Source organism: Odontesthes bonariensis, chromosome 15 (genome assembly GCF_027942865.1).
Source record: "Odontesthes bonariensis isolate fOdoBon6 chromosome 15, fOdoBon6.hap1, whole genome shotgun sequence".
Taxonomy (NCBI): Eukaryota; Metazoa; Chordata; class Actinopteri; order Atheriniformes; family Atherinopsidae; genus Odontesthes; species Odontesthes bonariensis.
Window position 1 is genome coordinate 23589780 of NC_134520.1, and position 14154 is coordinate 23603933.

Sequence of the window (14154 nt, forward strand, 5' to 3'; positions counted from 1 at the left end):
AATGTCTAGGTCTCTTGAAGCTAAGCATAGGATTGCAAGAAAGGCAATTAGAGTCTTGGTTGACAGATAAAGACCTTCAAGAAGATTTAACAGACCCTGGAGGGGTGGACTGTTCTGCTGTGAAACAACTCATGTATAATATGACCTTTATGAGAAGAAAATATTTCCTGCATCCCCCAAACAAGATTCAGAATCTAACACACAAAGTGTGCTGCCTTTTTGGACACAAGATCTGACACAAGATCAAAATAGAGCTTTTTGGCTGCAATGAGGAAGGATATGTGTTGAGACATCATGTTAAATTTTAGGGAAATAACTTATTAAGTATTCTATTAATCACAGAGCAGATCTGTCCTGCTTTGAGCTTGTGTTGCAACTAGTGGCATGTTAATTACTCACTGGTAGCGGAACGAAAGAATGGATCCAGTTAAATATTTAGCAGTGGCTCTGCTGTCACTAAAATAAACTTGTTAACTTTGGGGAAAAGTAGACAATAAAAACAACAGTTCTTACTGCTAACCTCTAAAAAATTAAACAAAACTGAGGAATGGAGCAACAAAGAAAGCTGGGTTTTATGGAGACGATATATAGGAATTACATCATGTTTTTACCTAAAAAAGAGGGATTAAACTATCGGTGGCTGAACAGCAGACGCATCTGTCAGTACTTGAGAATGAAAAATAGATAGTCAAGTATTTTCATTTTGGTGGGTTGTATTTTGAGCTGGGTTTGTGTGTGTGTGCTCGAGAGAGGTGGAATGGTATGAGTGGGCCACTCTGTGCCCCAAAACAGGCTGATGTGTATGTAAATAGAAAAAGAAACTTTTGCAATTTGCAATTTTTTCATCATATTATGATCAAAGCATGCCTCCGAAATTTCATTAAACCAAAGGGAACTGTGTTTAAATAAAGAATCTCACTGATACATTTATTTTATATATATATATATATCTCCCATATATACGTGTGCTCAGAATTTTAGTAAATTAGTAAAATAGTTATTTTGCTAGTCCATGCTGTGCATTGTGTACTTCAATGTATTAATTAGGCTCATGTGAATTACTTGGAAATTACCACTATCTTTTGTGGTGAAATGAAAGGGGAGATTTGTCTTACTGTTTGCATTTGGATCCCAATTAAAACTCTACTGTTGAATTCCAAATAATTCCTTTGCTATCTAATTAGAAATGGATCCCAGTAGCCTAGTAGCTCTTTTTTTTGTTTGTGTTGTAATTCATGTACAGAATTTTGCTGAATACTTTCTGCAAATGCATAAATATTTTCATGATCATGCTTGTTATTCAGGCACATACAGTATTCAAGACAGTAAATGCCTGACAGCTTCACCACAAAACGTTCCTCTGCAATCATTCTCTCTGCAAATTCCTTTACTATGAAGAGCTAAATTGCGCTCCCACCCAGTCCCTATATTCAGGTATTCTCTGATATAACTCCTCTACTTCCAAGTTAGCATACAGTTGTCTCTTTGTTCATTAGCCAAACATTCCTCCTTCCACTTGCCCTGCCATCCACCTTTAGTTGTCATCATCAAGTTTTAATTACTAAGCCCTCCCACCTCTCTTCCCACAAAGCTCACCCCTCTATCCTGACTCAGTGGGCATTATTAATCCCACTTCAACTCCCGAAGCCAGTTCAGCATTTTCCCTGTTACAAATAGTAACAAAGATTTCCCCATCGTTGTCCACCGGTGAGTTAAAGAAAAAACAATGTGGAAACACACCAGCACTGTCACTGTTTCTTGGTAGGAGGGCTGTGTTGATGAATGGCGATAGGAAGATAACAGATGATTTGAGAGTAAGAGAGTATGCAATTCAAGGTCAGCAGATAGTGACTGCAGCACAGTGGGGTGCGTTTATAAGTTGATGACTGTTAAGATCTTTACTAGATATCCATGTCAACACTGCCTTGGTGTCCATCCTTACCTCCTGCTTTATCATGAATTTCTGTGTGAAAGCAGAAGTTTTTTCTTTAACCTAATTTAAATTTGCCCTGAACAAAAAGTAATTTGTCTTATGCCTGTGGGGTTAAACTACATTTATTTGTTTAGACTCGTTATTCTAAATCCTCAAAATAAAAACTGTTAATGAACGGCGAAAGGTTTTAACATTTCCATTTCCAACACAATAGCTTTGGAAAAACAATGATAATAATAACAATAATAATAATAATAATAATAATTCACACAGTGTACATCTAAACGATTGGATTATTAAAGTAGGGCCCAAGAAAGTAAATCAAATTGGTTTCTTGTCTTGTCTTTAAATTAAAGGCAAAAGGCTGAACTCTGTAAGCTTACACTGTGCTGCCCTTACATCTGTATCAGGCACATAATAAAAGCGATGTACACCCTGCCTATGTCTAAATCCAAATCAAGTTTTTTCTGAAGAATTGTAATTTTGGATTTGCTGTATACTCCATCTATACTTGACTCAGTTATTATCCTACGAGTTCCCCATTGATTAACAGTTATGAGTCATTGGCTATCCATACATGCACAACAATATTCTTGATTATTGACCATAATCTAGATAAGACAATATTCCTACTATATGTTTACATATTTCATGGCAAAAATTTGTGGCAGTTTGTTTAATGTCTTATGTGCTGACCGTTCCCTGTATGCAATTGCAATGCTTGAGCCCATCAAAAGTCTTATTATATGTCCTCTTTTTGTGGCCTTCCTGTTCTGTAATGAATTCTGCTGTAACTGGTGCAGGTGGATCTCGCGTCAGAAAAACCACAGCAACAACAAAAAACCTAATCCATCAAAACAAACCCAAACTAAGTGACGGTTTCCTTAAAAACAAGCTCAAGTTGTTCATAACAAATGGACTTTGGAGCAAAGAGCCGTGTCTGTTTTATGATGCCGTGAAACCTTAAGTTGGTTGTAATATTACAATTAAGGTAGATACATGTCTTCACAATGCGACCAAGATTGGCATATGCAGGTAAGGGTTATCACAAAATGTTGTGTGCATGGCAGCCGGTTATTCAGAGTAAGGTCTCAGATAGGTTTGTAACTGAACACGGCAATTCATGTAAACTCAGACACTGTTGTATCATCTCTGGTCTTCTATTTAGGTTTCACAGTTTCTTTTCAGACAGAGTTGGTTAAAAACCACAATCAGTTGTGTTCACATACTAAAATGTAGAGATGCGTTATCAACAAAACAAAATCCAATGACCACAACCAATAATTAAGCACGCTGCAATCAATGGTGAGGAGCAAAAAAGTCAAATAAATCAGAAATGCAGCCTATATAACTTTTGGGAAGAAGATGTGGGCAGCCAGGCTCATTTTAAAGGCCTTTAAGGTGACACAATAAAGCAGTGTTGTCTGTGTTATTTTTATGTCATGATAAAGTCTAAATACTGACAAGTTAGACATATATTAATCGAGCATACCTACATGGTGTCGTTCTTTGACTTGGATTCAGATCAGCTCTTTTGCCAAGTGACTCACAGACTGAGAAAAACTACAAGCAGGTTGTTCACATCTTTTTCATGCCAGAGCCCAGCAGTATTTATCACTAAAAGAGGTGATGGAGCTTAAACCCAGTGTAAAATGACCACCAGGTTATTCAGGTAATTACTAGATTTCCTGTACCTTGAACTCTAGCTCCATGCCAGTGACATGCTCGCCACTCTCCACCTGGGCCAGCTTCTGGATGTAGGAGTACAGGCTCCGGGCAGCCACTTCAGTGTTTCCACAGGCAACCGCCTCCAGCAGTGCATCATGAATGAAGCTGTACTGATCCTCCGTCTGCACCATGTAGTTCCGCTGTGAGCGCATCAGTGTCACATGGCCATAAATGTCGACTGTCTTCTCATGCTTGATGCGCTCTAGCATGGCATCGATTACTATAAAGCAGCCTGTCCTGCCAACACCCGCACTGAAATAAGAAGGAAAGTGATGAAAAGAAAGATAAATTTCTTCTTTAGCGATTACATTTGTCGTTTAATACTTCATTTGTGTTGTGGTGCCAAATATTTCAATATGAAGGACCCTTATTACAAAAGAAATCCTACATCATTATAAACAGCGTTTCCAGTATTTATTTGTTTAATTGTTACAGTTTAAATAATTGAATAATTGAGAAACAGAAATATATCGTGAAGGTTACAGAGGGAATACAGAAAAGAGTAAAAAGATAACAAATAGAATAACAGAAGGACAGTGATGGAGACTCAGTGTGGCAAACTATCAAATTTCAGAATGAATGCAGTGCTTTGGATTCACTGAAGTCTTTTTATCTCGACAAAAAGGAAGGTTTCAATTTGAATAAGCCAATTGAGAAATATAGCTTGTATAAGGAGGAAAAGCTAAGGGGAAAAAGGAGATGAAGTAATGATGGGAAGGGATTACTGTGAGGCATTTGTCAGAAAAAAAAAAAAAAAGGAGGAAACAGTGGTTAGGAAAGAAAACGATGGGTGCTATACAGAGAAGAATGATGAGACCAATTAAATGGAGAAAAGATGGGAACGTTAGAAATAATAATTTAGAATTTGATAAAAAAATAGATGACCCTTTCTTGTGTTGAATTAAGCTTTTTGTTGGCCCTTAACTCGTATCAACTGTTGCAAACGCCACTCAAAAGTTCCCTCTAAAGCCCAACTGTCTCAGTTGGGTATTAAAGTTAAAATAAGACACAAAAAAGAAGAAAACAAAATGAAAAAAAGAGGTAGAAACATCAACATAAGATTGTTTTTATAGCACAACATGACTGAATACCTGCAGTGAGCGATGATAGGTCCTGCATCAGGTGGGTTACAAGTCTTCACCCTACGAAGGAAGGCCAGGAAAGGGGTTGGGTATTCTGGCACACCGTGGTCAGGCCATGCTGTGAACTGGAACTGCCGAACTTCCCGCTTCTCACTTGAGCCATTCTGGAGAGCAATAAATTGGAAAAATCAGTTATGTTTGAGGGCTATGTTTGAACTGGCTAAACCTCTGGTTTTAATCTTCTATTAAAAAGTAAACGAAAATTCTATCAAAATGAAAGTGTCTCTTGCTGAAATCTTCCAAATATATTAGGTGTTTCAGACTGTTTTACTTTCCTCTACCACTATTACCACTAGCCTTCAAGTGATGCAGTTTGCTAGATTTACCTCCACAGAATGGGATTAAATTATTGACTGACAGAGTCGAGACCTTCGGGCATGTATTGTGAAAATATAATACCCCAAAATAATCTTTAGACACGGGAGCTTGAAGATTTTCTCAACAGAAAAACTAACTCACACAGACAGGTGACCTTGCACAAGTAATCCACTGGTGTAATGATTCATTCATCTGATGTATATGCTTTCTTGCCTGATGCATTAGGATGGGAATTTTTTTTAATATTTTAATGAAATATTGGGTATGAATATATATTTATATATATATATATATGTCTATATACATAGATATATGATTTATGACAATGTCATTTTTAAACCTCTATTAAAGAAAGCTTGTCAGTGCAGCTGAGATCCATTTTAAAGGGGTTTCCGGGGTTATCTCAATCCAAAGTTTCTAAAGTATGTGTAAAGGCTCACATTCATGCAGCGAACATTTTTAACTGGTTACTTAAAATCAACTCCTGAAGCATCAAAACAACAAGCTGAGATCCAGAGAAAGGACATTTTCTGCAGTAGAATTATAAGATGAAACAAAGATCAAGTCTACCTTGGATCTTGAGGTGCTTTTCTCCTCGCGTTACTTACATAAGATTCTCTAATAGAGGGACTGTTTACAGCTCAGTGCAGTGCTTCTGCTTTCCTGACAAGCAATTTTTTCCTTGGTGAGTAAATTAAGAACTGAGTGTGATAATTAAAAGCAAACCGGGCTACTTCCAAGGTTCTTTATTTCATTTTGGACATTCCCTGTTTCTGCAGATGGGGTGGACTGTTTGAAAATGACACTTTTGGCTCCTTTTTTTCTCTTTAAAATTTATTTCTGAGCAGACACAATTCTGCATCACTGTTAGACACACATGAATATATACAGTAGTTAGGTACCCTGCTTTGTAGATGCACTGTGTGTGCATGCCTGCCTCTGCTACCTTAGATATCACAAAAAAAACCAGCAAAGTGAGAACAGCTCAGAGAGGAATGGCTCCATATTATAAGGAAGGAGGAGGGGAGAGATAGGAAAAGAACCTTATCGGTGGATTTGATAGCGGTTCAGAATGTAAATGGGCTGGAATGTCAACCAGCCAGCTATAAAGCACCATAGCTGCTGATATGTTGCTATCTTTACCGTCACGGGCACGCCTTGGCATTCATCGTTCAGTTGGCAATCCAGCTAAAAGTCAACAACGTTCTTTGCTTGTGTTATCTGGTTTAGAGGAAAATTCTGGAAATGTCTAATCTTTCAAGTGGAAGGTTCTCTACCTCCTTCATCGTTATATTGTCATGTGGTGTCAAATTGGGCCAACATGCGCCGTATAGCACATATGCTACTGTTTTCTTTATTTCTACTGTTTAATCCCCCTTTGTGGCTGCGTGCAGTTAAGTGTTTTTCAGTGTATTATTCATCTGTGTGGGAACATGGCAGTGTGTGACATCACGTCTCACTTGTGTATGAGCATGAGAAAACGTTTCACACTGAAAACATGTTTGGGAGATATGGTTTATCTGGCGGTGTGTTTCAGTGTTTAAATATGCATGTGTGTATGTGTGTGAGAGTGTGTGTGCACACACAGAAGCATAAGAGTAGTCTGCCAATTATGTATATTGAGTTTCTCTTCTGCGCACTTTACCTAAGTGCTCCAATTTGGCAGATGCACATAAACAGATGATCTATTGAGGAGAGACGGAGCTAAAGGTAACAGGGCTGAATGGAGACAAAGGGTTATTCCTGTGTTGTTTTTGTTCTGAATAGAAAAACAGCCCAAGGTTTAGGACTCCATTTTTGTCATCTGAGAAAACTTTTTTCTAAGATGTGTCCCTCTATTCATTCATTGAATATCAACATTTTTACTCGTTATTGAGCATGATTATTAATATATGACATTGGTTGCTTTCTGAATGCACTGTGTGTGGGTTTGTGTGTACAGACACACAAGCCCATGTGCAGTTTGTCTATGTATATTTGTGCATAAAGTACAAAATGTAGCCAAATGTAGACACCAAATGTCACAAAATGTAGACATTTTTAAATCCAGGTTAAAAACATTTCTTTTCTCATGTGTCTATGCATGAAATCTGCACGGTATCTTTGAACTTATCTTGACTGTTGCTTGTTTTTAAATTCATTTAAATGATTTTATTTGTTTCTCTTTATATTCTTTTATGTAGTTTTAATGCTTCTTCCACTCCCTGCTGCAATGCTTTTATTTTATGTAAAGCACTTTGAATTGTTTGTACATGAAATGTGCTATACAAATAAATTTGATTTGATTTGATTTGATAAATGCAAGGCAAGTGTATATGTATAGCACAATTCAACAACAAGGTGATTCAAAGTGCTTTACAGAGACATTAACAGTAGAAATAAAAGGATTATTTAAAATTTAAACAAAAAAGAAAGAAATAAGAACAATAGATAAAATCAGTAGTTAAAATATGATTAAGTTTTGAAAATCAAGCTTCAGATTTGGAGCTTTATTCAAATGCAGCTGAAAATAGGTGTTTCTTCAACCTGGACTTAAATAAGTCCAGGTTGTGTTTCAGCTGATCTGAGGCTTTCTGGGAGTTTGACCAGACATGTGGAGCATAGAAGCTGAATGCAGCTTCTCTATATCTGGTTCTGACTCTGGGAACTGATAAAAAAAAGAGATAAGAGATCGTCCTACCTTGTGCAAGGAGAAAGTGCGTACACAGAAAGTGGCCAATTCTATGGTGTCCAGCAGGGTCACTTGGGTCATGCCGTAGGTTTCGGTGCCACGACTTGGCCAATACTGGTCACACTTAATCTAGGAGAGAGAAATTAAGATAGAAAGGCAGAGGAACAGACTGAAGTGTTAACAGCAATATATCACATTCTATTAAACAATTTCTCCACTAATGATCATAAATGGAATAGTGCAGGAAAATATAAATCGACACGAATGCGAACAATTTACACAGCACTCATAAAACAAACCCGTCTGTGGATTAAAACACCAGGCAGTGTTGAACATGAGGGCTTCTCTCAAATGCACTTCTAAGTTAAAGGCATTAGCAAACAGATGTGACTGTCACAACAACTGCTTTCTTATGCTTAATGTCACCGGCCTAACACAAATCCTACGTGTCTCTCTCCCTAAATCTTAAAACAAAACCATTCAACAGGGATATAACACAAGTACATTTAAATTGTCATGAACATAATCACTGCTGTTTCAGATTCTGGAATTCTACCTAAAGCTAAGGTAAAATGTGTTTTAGAACAACTGGCGGACAGATTTCTTCTCATCCTGTGAGGGTTTTTAGCATTTTGAAATTCTTTGTAGTTCTGAAAGCACAACACCTGCTCCTCCTCCTCTCAGCCCACCTAATACAGATTCATTCAGTTTGGGGTGTGATGCTCCAGCGGACACCTGATGGGATGTGACAGCTAGTGAAGGAGACGTGCTGCTCTACAGCTTTCTCTCCCATTTCCTGCTCAGGCTGACACTCAACTTCTACTGCCTGCTAATCCTGATCACGTTTGACAAGAGTGGAATGCACATGTCGGGGTGGAGGATAGGTAAACAATTGAAAAGGGATGGAAGGAGGGACAATGAGTGAAGACACCTGGGGTGAGTGAGCTTGATGTTGACACAGGTTTGAGTTGACAGGTTGAAACATCGCACTTGGCTTTTTGACATTTAGACAAGTCCACGCCTCCATAGAACAGGATATTATCAATGTAGATTTAGTTGCAGTAGCAGTGATGGAACAAGTATTCACATCTAATTCTTAAGTGAAAATATCTAATATATCAAAAAAAAGCTTGATTCCAGGTAGAAATATTGCACTGAAAACCGTATGTGAGAGAAGGGTTCTGATTAGAAAAATGTACTTGCAAGCCAGCTGGATGCAACATTTTTATGCATTACATTGCTGGGTTATCAATAATGCCTCGATGTCTCAGCAGAATTTAAATATAGTAGCTAACCGAGGTGTAGATAATTTAAGCAACTTGGTTTACAGCTACATATTTTAGTGTATAAAAACAGATGTAAATCTTTCGTCTTTAAAGTAAGACGTAATCTGTTAAATAACTGCAGTTTTAGAAAGGAAACAGGCTATCTTTCTCCAGTCTAAATTTTCGATCAAACTTCTTCTATCATGAGATGGGAGGCTCTGGTCACGGAGACCACTAAAAGTGTTTAAAGTGGAATTTTAGTTACTTGCACTGTGCTGTCTTAAGACCAACAACTTGCTGTGCTATCATGTCTGTTGGGGACTTGCAACAGCTTGTAGTTTCCACTGCAAATAAGAAGAGAAAACAGAGCAAAGTCCATACGTAAACTCCCACTGGACCTTAACTAATCAGATGTGCGCAGGTAGACTGTCTCTGAGTTTAGTCTACTTTATCACCCTCCTTTGTGATTTCCCTCTGGTTTCTGCAGCCCACTGAAAGCAATCAGACTCAAGAAAATGAAGTCTGATTACCTACCATTGGAGTTTGAAGTGTGAAGCTTTCTAAATCAATGTAAAGCTGTGTCATTGTCAGCACCTGTTTGTTGCATTTGGTCTTGTGAAGCAATGAACTGATTTAGTAGTTTATTAAAAAAAAAAAAAAAAAAAAAAAAAAAGAGTGGAGTACAGTGAATAAGCCCCAAAATAGGTGGAACAGACTTACCCGTGACTTCTCTTCCAGCCTGGTCATCATGACGACAGTGGCTGCTCTCTGTTCCCACACCATCCTCCAAAAGTCCCCAAACGTCTCTGGTAATGGACCTTGGGTTGCTATGTAGGCGTTCTGCTTCCTGTAGCCGTCAATGTAGTTGGCATTGATGTAGTCACTACCAGATATACCTACAGACACAATAAAATAGATTTTACAAAAAATGCAGTACGCTACTTGTGATTGCTTTCCCTCTTTCCCTGATTAATTCATTCGTCTTTTATCAGCAGCTTTTTTTTTGTACCCTCTGCTTTAAAGCTGCAGTCTGCAGGATTTGTTGTTGTCATACGTAAAGTCCTAATTTTTGGCATTCTAAGAGTTCACATGATCTATCAGAACGCTTGAAGTTGAAAACGGTGACCTCCGTAGTCGCAAAATGCAAGAAATGCTTGTTTTTTAACGAAAAAATAAAAAGTTATTCAACTTCCTGTCCCGCCCCATCAAAACACATGAGAACTCGTGCACGTAGACGTGCACGCCAGATGCGCTTACACGACTCCTCATTCATCAACTCACCTGTCATTTGCGATCATGGAAGACGCAGTAAGTAGACAAGCCCGTAATGAAGTTCAATAGTCCAGATAAATAAGCGTGGGGACGAGCCTACCTTGTATCGCGCGTGCACAATCGGTGATTGACAGGCAGCAGAGCCCAGCTCATAACCTGATTGGTTACCTTTTACCGGTCCGGTCTGCAATTTTGTAAACAAACCTGCTGGCTTTGGAGGGACCTAGCGGGACATATAGGGGACCTAGACAACTCTTTTTTTTTTGTATTGGGGGTATTTAATGTACTACTTTCAGAATCCCAGGACAGTTCCAGGCATTATGCTTGAAAAAGAGTTGCAGACTGCAGCTTTAACACTTTAACAATTCTCAGTATTCACAAACAGACACAGTTCCTATACCAAATAAAGAAAATGTGTAAATATAAAGATTATCGGCTGCAAAAGCAGACAAACCCCCCTCAAAAAAATATTTTGACATATTACGAGTCACAGTGTCATTCCCACAACCTTTAAAGCCACTGGATTTGTAGAGCTATTGAAAACTAGATGTGTTTTTTTCCATTCACATTGCCTAAAATGAAGCAAATACCTCATTTTCAAAAAACTGTATTGCTTTTGTAACATTGTCTTTTTTTCTATCTCTGTGTTTCTGCCTCAGTTTCTGCAGATCGGCTGTGGCAGCCTGCATCTGCTTTACCACCATCACGGATGGTGTGTGTTCGAAGATCGAGGAGAGTGGAGAGTAAATCAGCCAGTCAGCCATGACACCACATCACATCCCATCCCATCCCCCTAAGGCTGCTGCCATGGTTTGTGACACATTGGTCCTACTAAATCTTGTCATAAGGAGCCCCCTTAAGCATTGCTGTGCAGAGGGATGTGAAATATTTTAATGCCGAGGATGGGGTGTATATAGCACTTTAAAGATATAACAAAATCCAGGATCCAAAAATTGTAGGGTGCAGAATTACAACAAGCTCAGTAATTTTTTTAACTGTTGTTGAAGAAAGGTTTGAGCCAAGACAAGATAATCTTTGTGATTAGAGTTTGCCTTGCACAGAGAATCTTACAGTTATAATGTCTATGCATTTGGCAGACGCTTTTATCCAAAGCAACTCACACCGGTATGCAGGTAGTGTAAGGGGGTCTTGTCTAAGGACCCCTACTGGAGGTAGTGCCTTTCATGCAGGGGATTTGAACACAGGTTCTACCACTACACAATCCAGTCTAAGACATACACTATAAGACATAACATTCCTCCCATTTGAATTAAGACTCCTGTGTTGAGACACGTCTCCTTGACAAACAATAAAACACTCAACTGGGCTAATTCAAGAGTCAAGACTCAGTGAGAATAACAGCCATTTGGAGAGGAAGAGCAAGATAATGAAACTCTGTGCGAGACAGAGTGAGTACAAGGAGAGAAGGGAAGTAAAAAGAATAAAATAAGAGAAGAAGAAAAGAATTGAAAGAAGCAGAAAAAATAAAGAAAATTGTCATTAAAACAGATTTCACGTTGCACAATTTGACTGGTGCCTTGGCTTTAGTCATAGCTAAGTGAACAGAGAATGGTGGTGTGCATGAATTGTTCTACTGCTGCGACTAATGGCAAAATCACTGCAGTGTAAAATAGAAATTTCAGACTTGATTAATTTATGCATTTATGGACGAGACAATTTTTTTTTTTAAGGATAATGTTGTTATGCATGTTGGGGCATTGTCAAATTGGCCTGCCTTTTGGTAGACGTCAAAATCTACTCTGTGCAGTTTACTTGTACAAAAGCAAAGTAGTCTAGAGTACAGAGTAACTGTGAAGAGTTGAGAGCTCCTCTGGTGATGCAAAGCCAGTACTATGTCAGCAGTGAAGGGTGAGTATCTCTGACAATGTCCCTTAAGATTTAGGAGTTAGAGCAAGAGATTTTTCTGGCTCTAAGATTCTAAGCACTTAGTGTCTATAGAGGGTTAGAGGGAAGTCAAGGAAAGGGGTAGATCTGATGAGACAAATAGGGCGTTGCTAACACTGGTTTAAGTCCTGGATTCCTTTGAGTGTGAGATGTGAGTGCCAGGCACAGTGATGAGCTGAAACAAGTCTTTGCCTCACCCCCCAAATAATTTGGTTGCATAAACGGTTTAGCTGTTACAAAGCAAGTTGATTGGACTGAATCTAAGTTTCAAACACTATATATAATTTCCTTTCGTTTGACTTTTCACGATTCAAAACTACTTGGATAATCCAGCTTTTTATAGAAGTTCTTCATTTTCTTTTTTTTTTCTCCATTTTGTTCCACATGGTTATGTGCAAAATCAGCAACAGTAATCTCGCCCACTTTAAATCAGATATTCTAAATTTGCTAATGCTTCCACTTTCTACAGAAGAAATAAATTTTTTCCCCATTTAGCCCAGTGTATATACTTGGTACAATGTCCTCATTACAAACACAGACTCTGAATGAGAATTTACAAAAGTAATCTTGAGTGAAACAAGCTCATCTCAGAAGTTCAGGTAAGGATGCAGAGTGTGCGGGTGAGCCTTACCCTCGATGGGAGCCAGGACGACACGGGAATGGTCGTAGGCAATGACGTTGGCGTAACGATTTTTGGGTTTGTTCACCTCCAGGTTGGAGTGCTCCCAGGTGAACTGCTGACCTGGATCAATGGACTGATGGGAGGCAGAGACAGGCACAACATGCACACATAAAGAAGCAATCAGAGGAGCCGTGAGAGGGACTGAGCTTTAACAATACAACCTTAATGTTAGAAAAAAACAGGGGGCAGACTCAGAAAGGTGATTTCATTTAAAGAAAAAAACTCTTCTTTATAATACAAGAATTCAAAATAAATCTTAAGAACATTTCATTGCAATTGCTTTGTCTGGCATCTGGTGCACAAATGATGCGGAGGTTAGAAAGATATATGCAGTTGGAGCTTGAAAGAAAGGCTTTTGAGTTCCACCTTCAACTCAAAATGAATTCTAACATGCAATCTATAAGTAAACATGGCAGCCATGAGATATTTAACTCTTTTTGAGCCTCATCTGTTTTATTCTCTCTTTTTGCATTCTGTTTTCTCTGTCACCATTTCCCTTATCTGATCTTTTCATCTTCAAAGTCTTCTCCTTTTTTTCTTTTATTATCCTTCTCATCGTCTTCCCTTTCCTCTTCCACCCCCTTTCTATTTAACAGTCCTCCACCCACTCTCCTGCTATTTTCCATTGGTTTCTAAATCATCTTTGGCAATGTGCGTCTACTTGTGTGTGCAGGCATATGGAGATTGGGGTCAGTTCCCTGAAAAATCTTTTTCATATTTTAAAAATTGAAAGCCACATCTGTGCATGTTTCTTAAAAACATTTTCTTATTAAATCACAAAACACATATGACAAACACCCAGTACTAATTTTGCAGGTGTAACTACTTAAAAAATACCTAAATAATTATTCTTATAATAATTTCTCCTTCTTCCTTATCTGTTACGTTGTGCTTGACAGTGAATGCATTTCATATTTCAGCTTCTTACTACCAGATAGCAGAGAAGTATCCTTAGGTACTGTCAGGTAAAAGTGCTTTTTTATTGCTGGTTGTATGTCAGATCATCTCATCTCCATTCCATTGCTCTCTTTCCTCACACTGAGTCCTCATCATTAACCAGACATCTCTACCCCATCTCTCTCTTCTCTAAACTCTTCCCTCCATTTCTCCCTCCTCTCTCACATCTAGCCTGGCTAGAAACCAATCAGTCAAAACCCTGTAGAGCTGTGCTTGGCAAGCACGGGGTGCTGAGACGAGCAGCCATTCATCAAGAAAATAACAAAATTAAAATTACACTT

The 14154-nt window shown here is 38.4% G+C and overlaps 1 protein-coding gene across 7 annotated transcripts in view; it reads right to left on the bottom strand.

Annotated features, from left to right (window-relative positions):
- ptprsa (protein tyrosine phosphatase receptor type Sa) overlaps positions 1 to 14154 on the bottom strand; it is a 221115-nt gene that overhangs the window by 14054 nt on the left and 192907 nt on the right. For all 7 annotated transcript variants that reach the window (XM_075485598.1, XM_075485596.1, XM_075485599.1 and 4 more), the window contains 5 exons: positions 12866 to 12989; positions 9778 to 9953; positions 7802 to 7921; positions 4753 to 4907; positions 3628 to 3913 (listed from right to left, as the gene is read on the bottom strand). In XM_075485598.1, the coding sequence (XP_075341713.1) occupies positions 3628 to 3913; positions 4753 to 4907; positions 7802 to 7921; positions 9778 to 9953; positions 12866 to 12989 (861 nt within the window). The remainder of the gene's footprint in view (positions 1 to 3627; positions 3914 to 4752; positions 4908 to 7801; positions 7922 to 9777; positions 9954 to 12865; positions 12990 to 14154) is intronic.